The 18,962-nt window shown below is 38.8% G+C and overlaps 1 protein-coding gene across 3 annotated transcripts in view; it reads right to left on the bottom strand.

Annotated features, from left to right (window-relative positions):
* EMB1379 (embryo defective 1379) overlaps nucleotides 1-7,121 on the bottom strand; it is a 34,259-nt gene extending 27,138 nt beyond the window's left edge. Inside the window, exons 1-4 of one of the 3 annotated variants that reach the window (XM_087666783.1) lie at nucleotides 6,760-7,121; nucleotides 6,454-6,659; nucleotides 6,264-6,344; nucleotides 5,832-6,062 (exon numbers count right to left, since the gene is read on the bottom strand). In XM_087666783.1, the coding sequence (XP_087522909.1) occupies nucleotides 5,832-6,062; nucleotides 6,264-6,344; nucleotides 6,454-6,659; nucleotides 6,760-6,868 (627 nt within the window). In that variant the 5' untranslated portion in view covers nucleotides 6,869-7,121. The remainder of the gene's footprint in view (nucleotides 1-5,831; nucleotides 6,063-6,263; nucleotides 6,345-6,453; nucleotides 6,660-6,759) is intronic. The other 2 variants (XM_087666782.1, XM_087666784.1) reach the window with 2 other exon arrangements.
* Nucleotides 7,122-18,962: the final 11,841 nt, after the last annotated feature.

Here is an 18,962-nt window from a genome sequence, read left to right as displayed (position 1 = left end):
CTATTTTGAACAAAAAGGGCTGCAATATTTTACTCATGAGCGCTTGAAAAGTAGCGGGTGCATTGAAAAGTCCAAATGGCATAACCAAGAAGTGGTATAACCCTCTTTCAATCCTAAAAGCTATTTTAAACTCGTCTCTTTTCTTCATTCGAATTTGATGATAACCCGATTAAAGATCTATTTCAGTAAAGACCTTTGCATCTTTAAGCTCATCCAAAAGATCATCAATTCGAAGAATAGGATATCTATTCTTAACCGTTGACTTGTTCAAATCTTGATAATCAATACACATGCGAAATGATCCATCCTTCTTTTTTTACTAAGAGCACAAAAGAAGCAAGCGGTGATTGACTTTGCTGAATTAAACCCATTTGCAACAATTCTTTGACTTGTCACTCTACTTCTTTCCTTTCAAACTTGGACAAGCGATAGGAAGGTTTATTGATGGGGTTTGTGTTAGACAACAAATCAATAGGATGGTCAACCTCTTGCTTTGGAGGTAAAGATGATGGTGGCTGAAATAAATCATTATATTCCTCCAATAGCTCTTTCAATCTTAGATTCATTTTCTTTAAAGAAGAAGATGGCTGATTAATGATTGCCCTTCATCTACTTTTACGAGCAAAAGAGTGAAGATGCATGACTTAGCATTGATCAACATGCAGTAAATTTCCCTCTTGATCTTCTTCTTCAACTTCTACATCTTGAGTCATCACCATGTTGATTTTTGAGTTCTTAGGTTTACACTTTAGCTTATGATCATGTGACCACTTCTCCCCACATTTGAAGCATGATCCTTTTACATGCATTTCTCTAAGCTTATCGTGAGGAAGAAAGTTGTTAAAACTGTTTTGGGACAGCTTAGGAGCATTTTCAGATCTTGAAAAGAGTGTCTCTTGTCTCAGCCACATTTCTGAAAGTTTACGCCCGTTTTTGTGCATAATTTCCACCTTGTTTAGAGGCATAAACAGTCGAAAATGTTGGTACTTTGCTGTTATAATTGTTTTGACTGTTATAACCCCGGTTTTCTTGCTTAAATGAGTCTTTTGATTGGCTGAAAACTTGCCCATATTTTGTAGGTTGATTGGAAATATTATTGTCCATACTCCTTTGCTGAAGATTTCTTGCATCTCTCTTGTACTTTAAGAAGTATCTTTCAGCCAATTGTATGGCCTCATGTAATGTTTTGGTTGTTGAGTTCCTACCTCTGATAATACAGCAAGGTCAAAACCAAAAATGTATTTATTCAGCTTAGCAAAATCTGAAATGCCTTCAACATACATGGAGAGATTCAAGTAGATGTTGGAATAGTCTCTAACGAACATTCCTCTTTGAGCACATGCTTACCATCTTCTTTTAAGCCTTTCTTTTTTCAAAGGAGAAACAAAGACATTAATCATTGCTTACTTAAACTCCTCTCAAGAGTCAAAATTTTACCCAATCTTTTGCATGTAATGCCACCAAGTATGGGCGTAACCTTCAAGATAAAGAGCCGTGAAATAAATCTTAGCTTCTTCACCTCTAGGATAAAGGGTAAAATACAACTCAAGCTTATTAATCTACTCCTCCTATTCAAAAGGTGAAGTGTTATCTCCTTTGAAATTAGTGATATTGATCTTTTCCTTATATTCTTTTTCATTGTAAGATGGCTGCCCATAAGAATGTTGTTTCCATGAATCTTCGTTCCATAAGTTTTGCTTAAAAGTAGATGGTCCAAGACTACGAGATAAATATTGACTATTTGAAACATGCTCTTAGTTTAGGATGTCATGGGCCAATCTTCGCTCATCATACCTTCCACCTTCATGAACTTGATTATTGACTACATTTTCTTTTTATACATTTGAGGGCTAATGATAAAAAGTCTCGTAGAAGGGGGTCACATCCATGATAATCATTATCCCATCAAGTATTTTCTTATTTTCCTTCATGTCTACGATTATCTTTTGGACTGCTAAACTGAGGCCTTGGGGTATGAATGCCATGGATTTGTGAAGGATGATGGTTGCCCCTCACTCTAAATGGTTCTCCCCTTTCAAAAGTGTGCATAACTGACTGAGACTTCTCTTTGCTTCGATGGGAAGGATTACCAACAAAAGGAATTGCATGGGAGTCTTCAATAGTTTGAGATTCCCTTTGTGGCTTGCTTCCAATTTCCTTTATGGCTGAGATGAATTCTTGGAATAAAGATTTATTGCTTTGCTACAAATCAAAGATTCCTTGGTTTACTTGTGCCATCCCTTGCAACAAACCTTGATTCATATGTGTTAAGCCTTCATTCAAAGTCTTCAAATCCTTAGAAAGACCTTCATTGATATGTCCCAACTCTTTTGACAGTAAAAGATAATCATTCCCTACACGCACTTCATGTATGTCATATTGTCCTTGATGTGTGTTGTAAGCAATCCCAATGCTTAAATCTTCATCTATTTATTCAATATTATGGACTTCATTTGTGTAATTTTGATCCTCTTAATAGTCCCTAACACCATCATTCAATGCCTTAGTAATAAGATCTTTCTTCTTATTCTTGGCCATTAGGAGACAGTGATATAGTAGTAAACATTTTGTCACTTAATCCCTTGTTTCTCTCAAAATATAGCACCAATCCCAATGCTTAATAGCTCTATGGAAAGCGCTTATTATATGGGGATATACCAAATTTCAAAAGATATGGACTTGGGTTGGATACTTTGGGTGGAACAATGTCAAACAGTGCTCCCCTGTATACTGTCTGGTTGCTGTCTTAGTATACCTAGTGTCAGAAAATCAGTAATAACTTGAGCTTCAAATGTCGGATCGCCAAAATTTTTTATTCAAATCGAAGCTTAGGATCCCCTCTTCAAATGGAGCTATCAAGTTCCTAATTTGGATCAGGACAGAATTTTTTGTATTTGAATCTTTAGGTCTAAACAGAAATTTCCTGCACCTTGTCCACCACCTGTAAGTACCTTGTTTGACCTTGTAGGAATACCCAGAGTGGAAGAAACCTGTGTAAAACAATGTAGCAACCAAAAGAGGGTTGTGGGGTATCTGTAGGACTCAAGGATAACCTACAGATTCGTATATACCTACTGTTTGATCTGTAAAAACTATCCAACACCTATAGGTACCCTAAAAATAGGAGAGGCCTTACACCTCTTCCAATGTTGTTCCAATGGAACCTTTAACCACTTGTGGTACCCTGAATAGGGCTGCTCACTACTGTACTATTGCCAAACTTTGATAATGGAGAATGTACTTGCACCTAAATTTGAAAATCATATGGGCTCTGAGACAAGAGTGTACAAAGTTCCACCTCAAGCCGGATTATGCACCCCTTCAAAGTCTTAATCGAGAAAGGAGGGTCACCTCTCTTTTGTCTTCCCAACTCACCTTGCATCTCCTTTTCCTCGTGGAAACCAACATAGCAAGTACATTCTAATGGCTAATCAAACAAAGATACTATGCATTAACTAAAAAAGCCTTTAAATTCTTTAATGAAATGCAAGTGGGTATTGGAAATTGACTAAATTGAAGGGGCTATGGATAGGGCATTACCCTTTTGCAGTGACTCATTGCTTTTACAATATTCCCACTTACCATTTTCATCATTATTTCAGTCCTATAGCATCAATATTCAATCATCCAACAAAAATCCAAGTTAAGTAAACAATGAGTAGCATTTATGCAATCAATTCAGCATCAATATTTGAATGGGTAGAAAAGAAATTCATCAAGCAATCATGATCAATCTTAGACTAAACTCAATTTCTCTTATGAACAATGGGATTGGTTCAACAATTGGATAAAAAGAAAGATTAAGCTAAAAGTAATAGAATTACCTCTTTAATGTTGATAAAGTGTAGTAGATGAATCCAACCAATAAACATTCAACATAAACCACCATCAATATACCAAGATTTTAGATCATAAGACCGACTTCAAGAAAACATTGTCCAATATAATTACTCCCATATAATCTTCAGCTCCCGATCAATAAGATTGCTCCAATGCAATCAAGAGAAGCCAATGATTTAATAGAAGTCTACAAAGCTTGTTGGAGAAGATCCATTGAGCTTCAATTGAACCTTCCCGAGGTTGTAGACAACAAAAGCCCCATGAATTACAGACTCAATGAAGCAGGACTTGATGAAGATTGATGGATGCCTTGTTTTTTCCCAATCTAAGATTAAGAAAATGCTTCAATCTTACTTGGAGCTCCAATGTTTGCTCAATGTCGGTTGTAGATGCTTGCTTTCCACTTCTTGAAGCTAATTGAGACCAAGATTGACTCAAAACTTCAAGAAAATACTGAAGTCTTCATGCTATCCACTTTCAACCATAGCTAGGGTTATGAAGAAAGCTTCGAGGCTGAATAAGAATGAACGATCAAGTAAGAGATGCCTAATACTTTAAGTTAGGGCTGCATTTGACCATGAAAGAGAGAGCATAGCTTCAAAATAAAGGAGTGAACTGATTAAGATGATCAACAGGAGGCTGAAAATTGACGCAAACTGTCCAAGAGCTTTTTCTTTTCCAAGTGATCATAAACTTAATGATACTTGGCCAAATAGATAGTCCACAGATTGCTTGAGACATCAAGAATTATTCTTTGAAGGTCTCATGAAGAGATTTGGCCATGGCAAAGAGAAATGAGCAAAGATCTCCATGGCAGTTTTCAACAAGAAGTTTGAAAAGAGAAAAGAGAAACTTGTTCCAAAAAAGTAACCACGGTTTAACCTCTCTAAAACTTGTTTGGGCTTCAGTTAAGTCCATGATCCTTCAAAACGGCCCAAAATTGACCACGAATCACTAAAATGACCATGAATCTGCCATTATTTCTTCAAACATTCTTCAAGACCATCAAATTTAGTCACGGTTTATTGTAGAGATCTTAACTAGTCACAGTTTTAACTAAATCAAATCCTATGACTAATTCTTGTTCTTGAGTTACTCTATGCTTAAACTGTAACCAGATTCACCATGAAAATAACCTTCCCATTGGATCAAAATTGTGCTATGATACCAATGTAAAGAAGCTAATTTCCATAGGAAGCCATTAAACTAAAAATACAATAAATAGACATAAAATGCCAAGAAACCATAGCCAAGGTAGCTAGGCATGAAATAATATTACCAATGTTAGCTGAGAATCAAATGATGAGTGATTGCAGCATGGTATGCATCCCAAGCTATGGTGGCCAAGAGTATTCACCCTCTTAGATGGTGGGAGGTTGAAACCTCAAACATATAATGTTGTAAAATGACAAAAAGATACTTCACATGTTACATCTCCGCCTTTTATACTTACCCTAGACTAAGGCATTTATGATTTATTACACACTCTCTCTTAGTTGGTACTTCACTCTTGGCTTTAGTTAGCTATGAATATTCTTGGTCGAGTTGCTTTCCATTGTTCTCACCACTCTTGCTTATGCTTTACATTGTCTTATTACTAAGCCCATGAACCACGAAATTTTATGACACTAATGGAGTGACCTATCAATCAAGCAATGTTCTCCATTGTGTTTATATTGGCATCAACATAAAATGTATGGTCCATGATAGCAGCCATAGGCATGTACTGGTACTCACTTGAATTCCCAAGACAAGATCCTGGCATCTTTATGTTAGCTACTTCAGCTCTGTGTTTCAAGTACCTAATTGCACCCCACCTATGTGTATTCCACTTCAACACTAAAGTGGCAAAAAAATTTCAAACTTTATGGCCACAATCTTCATGACTGGGTGATCTTGCTCGTAGTGCACAAGTACACTGATGTTAGACATTTATGCCTTCAGCTAACTGATAAATGCTGGCAAAGTTGTTGAGAAGCAAGTTAGCATACCTTGATCCCCGCCTCATTGCATACATCGCAAGAAGGCACGTCAAAGTTCTTGAACACATTCCATAATTCTAAGAATGATCGCACTCCCAAACCCACCCTGCCATTATCTGATTGAGTTAACCACTGATCGTGAGCAAGCTCTGTCAATGTCTTCTCCTTTTGAGCTAGTGTCAAAGTTGTTGGAGCTACTGATGTCTGTGTAGCAGCTTCTCCAGTTGATTGTTGCTCGTTCTGCAAGCCCATGGAATTTATCAAAAAACATATAGATTTCAAATCAATGACTATGCAGTTGACAGCTTGAGAAATGCTGCAAGCACAGAAAATTCACGAGAGCATAAGCCTAAGTTATCTGAAATAAGTAGTCGGAAAATCTAGAGGCAGTAAAGCTAGCTAGTCTGATTTAGCTCAAAAACGTTAAACTATCTCAACAACCTGAAACTCAAGCCGCAAGTTCAGAGCTTGAATTCCTGTTATTTCCCCCTTCAAGGATGAATCTAACACAATCGCTTCAAGCTGCATTTCAGCAATATAGGCAGTGGCATTGCCTCTCGTCAGATACTAGACGGATTGTTTACACTCATACATGTATCGCACAGAAAAGAAATGCTCTTGAAATTGTTACCACAGCCTTAAAGAAGGCGATTTGAGCAGCGGAATACCGTGTCCCCATCTTTGCTTGCTCGTTGCCGAGCTCGTTGACAAGCCCATAGTAGAGTGAACCATCATACTGATTCTTGCCGGCTCGAAGCTGCATTTGTACAAAGTTCATTTCTTTATTGATGGCAGCCACAAACTGGGAAAAATCTCCGGGATGACTACCTGGGAGGGCTGAACGAGTAAAACAGAAACGCAGAAAACATCTTAGAACTAGAGAACCACACCAGAGCACTTGTTAAATGCCAAAGGAAAGGAAGAGGAAACTTAAAACCTTCAGCAGACAAAGCTTCAAACATGGCTTCCGCGTCTGCTGCTAAGATAGGTCCTCGAGTCATCAATGACTGGATAAAAGCGTGGTGGCGGTGGTCGAGCTTGGCCATAGCTGACGCGAAACTCGGGTCTTCCCGACAGAGCCACCGGAACTTGAAAATTTCTCGCAAACAAAGTAGAGGGATCCGAAGGGAGAGGTCATGTACGCGCGATGCTTGTGACGAGAACCCTAACTGTGAGGATACCTCGCAATCCTGCTGCGATTGCTCCCGCGAAAACGAGACGTTCAAAAAGTAACACCTCCTCCCCCGGGCCCCGACCAAGGCCCTTCCTTCCGGAAGAGTACACTTTAGAGCTCCGTCCCCACCATGTTTTCACGGAATGTTTAGGCTGCCTGCTTACACGCCAAGTGGAGGAATGCCTACTTCGCAAGCTAATATATCAATGTCTTTGTTTAGGGTTTGAGAATGCGTTCTTGTTCACCTCAAAGGACTACGTGCTCTATGCCTAGATTCTCTCGACGATTCGCGCGGTGTTCTTCTCGTGCGTGGGAAGTCCTTGAACCATGACAGTGATCACAACAACTATGTCAAGAACATGAAATAAGCAAATATAACTATGAAATCATGGAAGCCAAGTTCATCCAAGTCATCTCCACCTCCAAGGTGGCCATCTTCATCTTGTTTCCCTTATACGCCCAACTCTTTGTTCCACAGCTTTGACTTGCCCATTATTGCGCTCTTTGGAATATTAACCAAGACTTGGACATGAAGCACCAAAACATGGAAAAGATACAAAGGGTAGGAGAAAATACAAAGTGGTGAGAAGGACATATCATTGAGAGGAAGTGGCATAGATAGATGAGATGTAGGCGTGCGAGCTCCAAAACTTAATAGAAGATTAATATTAAAGTATATTAATACAAAAGAGTTATTTTACATGGATCCATTATTAATAAAATGTTAAATTCTTTATTAATTAAAATTATTTTCTAATTTGGTGGCGGGGGGGATATATGCACGTTTGTGATGCTACAACCATGTCTTGCATCTTTAGTAAAATGATTGGAGACACAAATACATAGATATTCTTCTCGAGAAATTTGGGTGAAATTTGTTTGCATGGTTGGGTAAGAAAACCCTAGAGAAGGCTACATTATTAATATAGAGTATATTGGAAGTGAAGTCTTAAAGAATGTGTGATAATATGTAGCCATGTATATAACATCACACATTATAACTCATTGAATTGATTACAGTATCACACATTGCACAATCATTTCAAGTATACCAATAAATCCACTCTTCTAATAGTTCCTTATGCATGTCAAATCAATGCCTAGTGTTGCAATCTTGTGTGAGTTAAATGTAGATGAGAGAGAGAGAGAAAGAGAGAGTGACATCAAGGTCAAGCATAAGCCTCACAACAAAAATCTCATTTCAATCACAAGTCTCTTGTAGGATTCTTTGTCAAACAATGGCAACAAAAAGTTGTTATTGTTTAACTTTCAAACCCCAACATTGAAAATACACTCGATGAAGTTATGCAGCTTAAGACACTTTGATAATCTATCACCCAAATCCTATAGGCCACATGACACATAGCCTTTCTTTTTTTGTAATACAATGTATTTAACTACCATGAATCTATTGAACAATCACACATGACTCATCATTTATGTATACACAAATATATTTAAAAACTCAACTATGCATACAACTCAATGAATCACAATATGCTTTTGATAAAATGATTGAAAAAGAATATCATATACATACAAATGTGGTGCCTATCTCTTATCAAGGTATTTGCCATAGCCCACCAACATGCATACCTCAATATGTATGGCCAAGGTCACAACCCTAAGGTGGTTACAATCCTAAGGTGGCACGCGCGTGCGCGCGCACACATACACACACACACAAATATATTAATATGTAAATGACAAAGTATTGAGGGTGAATTTTAATAAGTAATTGTAATAATATTAATAATTATTATAAAATACAAATTGACGATATAATTATTGTACATTAGTCACGAGTTATATACATTAATTATATATTCATACATGAATTAAATATTACGTGTGTGTGTGTGTGTGTGTGTGAAAAAAACTTGTTATAATATATATTACATATATGTATAGTTACACACACACTTACACACATTATATATTTATTTATTTATTTTTATTTTATTTTATTTTTTACACATATGCGCGTGTGTGTGTGTATGTATGCATGTATGTTCTACATATCACATATATTTTATATATCTATATTTCCAAGAGTGTGTGGGCAGGTGTGTTATGATCATGGGCAAGTGGCCAAATTGTGAGTGGGTGGGTGATGAGGATGAAGAGAGGTGAGCCTTGAAGTGGAAGGACGAGCAGGAGCAAGAGCTATGGTGGAAGGAGCAATAGCAAGAGAGAGAGACACACACACAATATGGGAACTCCAACAGTCACAATGTGTGATCGGCCTTTCATTTATTCCAATGTCACTGAAAGAATAAAGAATGAAGTGAAAGTGATGGGCGCCCGCCACTTATAGTGTGCAGGCATGGGTACTATCAATGTAGTATTGCACGGGTAGCTAGGTAGAGGTGCCTTTACCCCCAACAACCTCCCACTTAAAGGTGAACCTGCCTTAGTGAGGAGTGAAAAGGGGAAAAAAAATACAGTACAATATATACATAGATGCAATTGGATGAGGAAAGATGTCATCTCATCCAATGCCCATCAACCTCCTAAGGAAGGCAAAGTGCTCTGTAGAGAGGCTTTTCGTGAGCAAGTCAGCATGATTCTGGTTAGTTAAGATCTTGACAAGGTCAACACACCTGTCCTCAATGACCTCAGGAATGAAGTGATACCTCACCTCATTGTATTTCGTCTTTGCATGGAAGACCGGATTCTTGGCTAACTAGATAGCACTCATAGAATCTAAATGCAGTGCAGGGATAGCATCTTCAATACCAAGGGGTCGACAACCAAATGGCCTCCTTGCAAGGCTCAATGGTTGCAACATACACTGCCTCTGTAGTAGAAAGGGCCGTGCATTTCTGTACCGTGCACATCCATGAAACAACACCTCTAGCAAAAGTGAACACGTAGCTAGAAGTAGACTTAAGCCAGTGTATCCCATGACTCCTATATCCTGGCTACCATAACATATACACATATCAACAATGCCCTTCATCAGGTACCTCATGATACCCTTCATGGCATCCCAATGCCTCTTGCCAGGTATAGCCATATAATGTGCCACAACACCAACTGAAAATGCAACATCTGGATGAGTGGCTATCATGGCATACATAAGACTACCCACTATAGATGCATAGGAAATCTTGGCTAGCCCTTCGCTCATCTATTTGCGGATAATCGGCCTATGATACCTTCGCATGAGAATGCAACAATGGACAGCCAATAGGCTTCATATTCTACACACGGAAGCACTCAAGGACTTTATGGATATACTCATTCTGTGACAACAGATAGAGTAGTCCCTGAGACCTATCACGCGTAATGTGCATACCAAGTATATGAGAGGCTTGTCCTAGATCTTTCACCTCAAAGCTCTTCTTGAGCTGAGTCTTAAGAGCATCTAGCTCATTCATGAGCTTTCCCTGCTAAAAGAATGTCATCCACATAGAGTACCAAAATCAGTAAATGAACCATTATGGGCTATCTTCGTGTACAAGCATGGATCCATAGCACTATAGATGTAACCCTGTGACTACATGAATGCATCAAATTTGTGGTACCGTTCCTTAGCTGCTTGCTTTAAGCCATAAAGACTCTTCCTCAATTTACACACTAGATGTTCCTTGCCAGCCTTTGCAAAGCCCTTAGGTTGCTCCATGTATATCTCATCATGCAAGTCCCCATGAAAGAAAGCCGCCTTGACATCCAACAGATACAAGTCCGTCAAGTTGGGTGGCCAAAGCCAAGACTAACCGTAGGGTGGTCACCTTAACCATAGGAAAGAAGACCTCATCAAAGTCAACACCATGCTCCTACTTAAAACCCTTTGCTACAAATCTAGCCTTGTATACTGGTCTAGGGTGTCCATGGGTACTTTTGAACTTGTAGACCCACTTGCAAGGCATAGCCCTCTTTCCACTAGGCAAGGAAACCAAATCTCACGTACAATTCTTATGCAACGAGTCAATTTCAGACTACATAGCCCTCTCCCATGAGTGACTGTCACCCATGTGCATAGCCTCATCATGAGAGGCTCTCTTCCATCTATAACTAGGACATATTTTATGGAGGGCTCATAGTGGTTAAGAGGTTGTTTATCTCTAGTAGAATGCCTCAATGCAAGCAGTGCTGCCTGTCCAACATCCTAGCCATGAGGATCGGCTGCTAGTGCAAATTGTCTAACGGGTGTGTAGGAGCAGGGGGCTCCTCTTGAAAGATAACCCTACATATCTCAACAACTTTCTCGAGCTACATATGCATTTTGTCCTTATGGAACACAACATTATGGGAGGCTACGGATCACTTTTCACACTTGCAAATCCCAAAGACGATATCCCATCTCACCTGCATCTCCATAGCCAATAAAAATACATTTCACACTTTTAGGATCTAGTTTATTGTGTTTGTCCTTGGACAAATAGCAGAAGGCCTCACATCCAAAGACATGCAAATGAGCATATGAGGGAGGCTTTCTTGTCTATACCTCCTCTGCAACCTAGAAGTCAATACCATTGCAAGGTGACCTGCCAATGAGATGCATGGCAATAGAGACTTCCTCAACCCAAAAATGCTATGGTAAGCCTGCTTGGCTAAGCATATTGCAGACCCTCTCCTGGATAGTCCTATTCATACGCTTAGCCATATCATTTTGGGAAGGGGTGTAAGGGGTGATCAATTAATGCTTAATACCTTGCTCGTCACAAAATTGCTCAAAGGCATGTAAGACGTACTCACCCTTGTTATCGATCCTTAGGCATTTCAACCTATGCCAATTCTCAACGAGAACAAGCCAATGATGAAAGACAACCAAGACATCATATTTTTGCTTTATGGGATAAGCCCAAACCTTATGTGAATAATTGTCAATAAATGTGACAAAGTACTTCACACCCCATAATGACTAAGAGGGCATGGGTCCACATATATCTAAATGTACAAGAGCCAAAGGCTCACCCATGCATGGAATACTAGACTTTTTATGCGAATTCCTAGTTTGCCTGCCATATAAACAATGATCACATGACTCAAAATGTGAGTAGTCAAAAGGTAGAAGATACTGCAAAGCACTAAGCATTTTCATTCCCTTAAGCGACATATGCCCAAGAGGAGCATGCCAGAGAGATACATGTGGGATAAAACCCACTAATAAAATATGGTCAATAGTACTAGATACAATTAAGGGGTAGAGGCTGCTGGACTTGGCACCTCTTGTAAGAACAAACCTACCACGATTTATCTTCCATGTAGAATTACCAAAGCATATATAATAACCTACATCATCAAGCTACCCAAGTAGACATAAGGCTTTTAGTCAATGCGAGTACATGTCATACAATATGCAAAAAAAAAAAAGCTACCAAATGGAAACTGTAGAGTGATATCACCAATGCCAACAATAGCAAGAGACTGATCATCACCTAAGCGCACACTACTAGATACATTGCGATAGGTATGAAACCACTCATGGTAGAGGGTCACATGAAAAGACGCACCCAAATCCAAGAGCCAACATTGTGCATGCATAGAATGAGCATCGATCAACTGCTCTGAGAGGCATCACATGAAGAGGCTGCTAAGATGTAGTCACCATTGGACTCCTCAAGCTGCATGACATTTATCTCCTCAACCTTTACGCTGGACTTCACAGGTATAAGATGCAATCATTGGATTTTTCTTGCACTTTTTCTTTTCCCTTTTCTATGCACTTGTCATCGCGCATCTTATGGCACTACAGTCGTATGTGTCATGCTTTTCCACAAAGTCGTATCCTTGAGATGACCAGCGATGATGAGTCAAACAGAGGCAAACTATGCAAAAAACAACCTGTTGTAATTAGTAGTAAACATGCCAAGACCACTACCAAAACAAGCTAAAAATAAGAGAAACTGCTAAAATGACCAACTATCCACCAAATAGTACCAAAAGTACATCAAAATGACATGATTAAGCTCAATAAATACATCAACAGCTTGTTGTAATAAATCACAGTAGTGAGAAACAGAGAGCAAACAATGAGCTTACAGTGATCCAAAGTCAAGTATCATGTCCAGGTCAGATCCTACATGAAGCATGCATATAACAAACACTATTGCAGCCAAGAACCATGAGCCAAACACCCAAATGTATCAGAGCAATCGATGTCAATAGGAGGATACAAGCCCTGGCATAGAGAACTCAGATTGTGTATGCCTAATTGATAGGACCTGACAAAGGTCGGTGTATACTCAAAGAGAAGATGGATCAAATTAGCCCAAAAGCATCCAATGCAAACAAGTATCTATCAAGAGCATAGACATGTAAGAGATCCCAGTCTCATCTACTCAAGAAGTTCAAATGCATAAACTACAAGCTCTGTAATATCCAAAGATAGCATGAAGCTCCCACTGGCAGAAAGATCGATGTCAATCGAGCAATCAAGCTCAAAGATAGCATGTGAATACATAAGGCATCATAGAACCAAGACTGTATATCAATGGAGCATCTAGAGCAAGGGATTAGTCAAGCATCACCTATAACATCCAATATATCATGCAACAATCAATGTCAAATCTATGACAACCCAAATAAGCATCCAAGAGCTGCAAAGTATGCAAATGAAAGCCCAACAACTGAAGCTCCAAGTGGCAATCAAACATAGACAATGTAAGAAGCATGCATTTCGACATATGTGTCAAAGCATGTACTGAAGGGTCAAGCATAGACCATAGGCATAATGACTATCACAAAGCATGCCACTATAGACCAATGTCAATCAAATTCCAACCAAGATGGAGCTCGATCAAATCTCAAAAGGCATTCCAGAGCAATACAAGACATGTATCAACCTCCGTATACATCCATGTAGTCATACGAGTCACCCGAGAAGCACCTATGACCAATAGATAGAGCATACACTGACTAAATAGGCTTGAGCCCTGGTTACTACATTAGTAAATTCACAGTCAAAACTGAGTAAATCAGTCCTCAAATCAATCTCAAAGCTACCTTAAATCATGGGCATATGATATACCAATGTAGTAGAATCAATGGTACACATCAGGAGTGCATATAGAACACCCGAATCATAACCAGAAGCAAACTGAAGCTTAGCACTCCATTTGAATGGCAAGAGTGGAAGGATCAATGCCAAGCATCAAAACCAAGGGTATAAGTGCTTGTATAGCTGCCCAATGAAAAAAATATGCTATAGGAGATGAAAAACATGAGTTGTTGCTAAAAAAAGGGCATGTTTCACACAACGTGATGATGCATTAGCAAGGTGAGGGATATGGGGGGCTACTCCAACTTTCTTGAGAAGGCTCGAAGAGTGCCCAAGAAGAATGCAACCGATAGGAAGCTCGAATGGAGTGGCTATGGCTACCAACAAAGAGATGATTGCTGTAGGTATTCGAAAGGAAGCTGGGACCAAGCTTAAGAACTCGCGAAGAAGAAGGCTCTCATACCAATTGAAGGGAGGTGAGCCCTGAAGTGGAAGCACGAGCAAGAGCTATGGTGGAGAGAGAGAGAGAGAGAGAGACACACACACACACACACAATGTGGGAATTCCAATAGTCACAATGTGTGATCGGCCTTCCCTTTATTCAAATGTCACTGAAAGAATAAATAATGAAGTGAAAGTGATGGGCGCCCACCACCTGTAGTGTGCAGGTGTGGGTACTATCAGTGTAGTAATACATGGGTGGCTAAGTAGAAGCGCCTTTACCCCCAACAAAGAAGTTGAGCAAGCCAGGTTCTATAGGCAAGTGATGACAATTCGAGTAGAGAGATCCACATGCCACATGACAAGGTTTGGGGTGGGATTTGCATGCCACATGCCCCCCCCCCCCCCCCCCCCTTGCTAAATAGTGAACTTTCCACTTACTTTTGGATAGGAAATCTCCCTCGCTCACTTTACAATGTGATGGACAAGGGTGCAAGTTTTGGATATGTATGTAGCCAATCAATAAAATTATATGTTTAATGCTTTTTATGTTTTTATTAAGCATGCCCTTTTGGTGTGTAAAGGTATTGCACCTTTGTCTTCACCCACTTTTAAAAAGTGCACACTGATACACTTAGGAAGGACTAAGCATTCATCATTTGTGTCCATTTAATGTGTAAAGGTGTTGCACCTTGTCTCTAACCACTTTCAAAAAGTGCATGCCCACACTCTCACTAGGGATTGAGCATTTGTCACTTGATGTATAGCCACCCTCAAAACCACACCAAACAATTGTCACACCTAATGGATTTGGCGAGGCTCTAATTAGAAGGGGTATTTTAGAACTTCCATAAACACTCACAAAAGTGCAAATGGTTGAAGGTTTTGACCCAAGCTACCACTCAATTTATAATATGGAGGTAAAATCGATAGTTTCTTCATATTTTCTTCTATTCCCTTTTGCATAGCAAGAAAACAAAGTAGCTTCAATGGAGGAGACTCTATTGTCATGGTACGTTGGAGGGAATTCTTTATTGCAAGGGGATTGAGAAGGAGATTGGATGTGGTAGGATCTACATCAAGAATATAACATCCATTGTTGCTCGTTGTTTATCAATATCTTTAATGAAATTCAAAGATTTTTTTTGCTAATATTATAGCAATATGGATTTTGATCACCAAATCGACAAATCACTAATGATACATTGCACAAGGATTGACTAGGAGATTGCATGTGGCAAAATATGGTAAAAATATACATTGTTGCTTGTCATTTCTCTATGTGAGATTGAGCTCTATTTTTCTTTTTTTGGTAATTTCTTTATTGCAAGCTTGGTTGCACATTGTTAGTTCTCCTTTCTTGATGTGACATGTTGACATACCTATTCTAAAACTTTTTTGTTTGGTGCTTTGTGAGCTAATCATGTCAAGTATTGAGTTATTCACATTTACTTTCTTTCACAAAGTTGTATCAGCTTTCCCTTTCTCTTTCTATGTAGATTTCTACATTTGACACATTGGCACTCTGGAAGATCTACAACGGGGGATCTTTTCCTTGTATAATTCAATGACAAGGAGGATACGTGCTCCAATAGGGCTTTCAGATTTCATGAACAATACCATCGAGGTGAGCAAGGGTATCCACTTTCCCCTACTTTTTTTGATGTTTATGCGACCGCTTAGATTATGTGAATAGGTTAGGGGGACCATGTGCGAGCTTGGTTGACATACTAATATTCATATTGTTGTAATCATATGATGCAGTACTAATTGCAAGCTCTCCTAATGGCCTAGAGAGACACCTAGATAATGCATTGCATGTATTCTACATGGATAGAGGTTTGATAATGAACCTTAGGAAGGCCAAGATGGTGGTAGTTAGTGCCACACAAGCTTCGATGACTCAAGTGAGGCATCAATTTACCTATTGAGGGGATATGGTTGAGTAGACTAGATCCTATGTATATCTAAGGGTCACATTCACAGGACCTACATTCTCATTTGTGAGATGTTGCTACTGCCAAGTTAGACAAAGATCATGCAACAATTGGAGCATAGGAAAAATGTACATATGTTTAATTCCACGAACCCCAAACTAAATTGTGGGTGTTTGATACATTGGTGACCCCAACCTTACTGCATGCACTCTGAATATGAAGTCCACGTATTTGCAAAAATACATGGGATAAGATTGAGAGGCCACTAACGACAATCTTCACTCACATGATACAAAGTAAACCATCGGTATCCCATAAGATTGTTAGAGCAAAGATAGAAGTAGCACCTGTGGTTATGGAAGCCCTATTTTAGTTTATGCTTTCTTACAAAGGCTATGGCAACTCCTGATATATAGATATCCATTCTTTGCATTAGCTTACTCCAAACAATTAGCAAAGAGTGGAGACATACATTGCTAGTATGTAGAGATGCAATCATGCTTCCAAACACTTGGATTACAAATAGATGCAAATTGCAATGGTGACAAATTGCACTAGGATTAAAAGAGGTATTGCATGTGGTAGAATTTGCAATAAGTAAAAATTTACTTTCGTGCTTGTCATGTCTTGATTTCACCATTAAATTCCAAGATCGTTGTTCTAATAGATTGCTTACCTTGGATTGCCAAATTAACAAGTTTTTGGTGACAGATTGCGTAGGCATTAAGAGGGAGATTGTCTATGGTAGGATCTAGAGGAAGTATAAATTGCATTGTTGGTTGTCATTTGTCAACATGTCTCTCAAATTCTAAGATTGTTGTGCTGATAGACAGTTGGCCTTGGATTGCCAAATTAACATATCACTACTATCCATTAAATATCCAATAGAGAAGACTTCATTGACATTTTGAAAGAGGGCATGTTTGCAAAGGTCATCTAGAAAGGACTAGATAAGTAAGCATCTTCTTTTTTATGCATGTAGATACATTATAATGAATTCCAATGTTTTGAAGCTTCCATTTATTGGGAATCTTGATAATTTTGTTAATTTGATTTTACAATCCCTCTCTTCTGCATTTATAATTTGCTCTCTATCCATCTTTGTTCTAATTCATATCATTGGATCACGTTTCAAAGGAGGGCTTCATTCATAAAAGATTATTGGTGTCTCCAGTTTATTGCCAGAGAGAAGGTTTCACCAGCTGAAAAAATGATCAGATTCTTGGAAGATCACTAGTGTTGTCCATTGCATTCCAAGAGAGGGTATGTTTACAAAGGTCATTTGTGAAAGCACCAAACAAGTAAGAAACTTCTTTTCTTATGCATGAAAATGCATTTCCATTGCTCCTTTATCACTTTACAATTGGCTTACGAGTCACCATCCTTGTGTTGGTTTTGGCATAGGCTTGCTTGCACTTCAAAATGATAGTGGCAAACCTCATGTCCCAATCATATCTATCAAAAGTAGACTAGTGACATGTGTCTCATTATGGATGTAGGGGGTTAATTGAAGCACCTAAAGTGTGTACCACCACCTTAGTGGGAGTGAAGCTATGGTGGGATGCGAGATCAAAGCTATGGAGTGTAAGAGGGTTGAGAGAAATAGATAAGAGAGTTTAGTATATAGAAATTAATGGTATCCCTGCTCTTAGATATCTTCACTTATACAAGGCTGTATAATTTGTGCTTGTACAAGGCATGTTTGCTCGGCTACTGGCCATTAGTCTTTACCCCAACAATCTCCCACTTAAATGCCAATGCGCCTTTGCGGGAGTATAAAAAGAAAGTGAATATACTATCAAGTTGATGCCAAGAGGCATATTCCACGGTGGATTCCATGAGGTTTTGCGGTGGATTTCATAAAACTATATTTATTTGCCGGGGCTCGTACACAAGGTGGATTCCTTGTGTGAGAAGTTGACGAGGACACCTGTTCTTTTCAAGCGTCATGTTAATTTAATGTGCACGTGGGTGATTCCGTAAAATACATATTTAAATTAATGGATGTTTATGGGTTTAGAGTGCACTCGTATTAAATTAAGATTAGGACAGAGTTCCAACCTATTTATTTATTTTGTAGTTAAAGACTGCTAGGTATTCACTTTTATCAATTTAAATTTATTTTTTTCTAAAAATTATGAATGCTTCAGTTGATGTGTAGAGTAGGCACAACGATGGCATTGGGAAGCATTGGGCGATAGCGTATATTCAGATTACCTAGAAGAAATTATAATTTTTTATGGGCGTGCGCCTTATCATTAAAGGCGTGGTGCTAATATTTATTTAGCCGCGCTTATTTATTGAAGCGCTTGACAAATATTTATTATTTTATATGTGCTCGATTTAAATATTTCATTATTGGGCATTGTATTTGGGCACATCCCGACTTTTGGGGCACCCTGTCGCTTTATTCCTTATTTGGACAAAAGAAAACACAAAAGCCAAAGCATGCTAATTGTAAATTGGGGTATTTTTTAGCTTGGAGATTAATAAATTATAAATATATGCCTTATGGAGCGCTCACACAAGGCATGGGGGGAGATTGTACCCAATTGGTCTCTTTTCTTCATATCATGCAAATCTTTCTTCTTGTTTTATGAGCTTTAGTAGAGTTCTTTTGTTCTTGGGAACCTTCCGA

This window comes from Lygodium microphyllum, chromosome 25 (assembly GCF_053477565.2).
Source record: "Lygodium microphyllum isolate KBCC chromosome 25, Lygodium_microphyllum_v1.1.10, whole genome shotgun sequence".
Classification (NCBI taxonomy): Eukaryota; Viridiplantae; Streptophyta; class Polypodiopsida; order Schizaeales; family Lygodiaceae; genus Lygodium; species Lygodium microphyllum.
The sequence above is the reverse complement of the archived record's forward strand: the minus strand, read 5'-3'. Positions and strand labels throughout refer to the sequence as shown.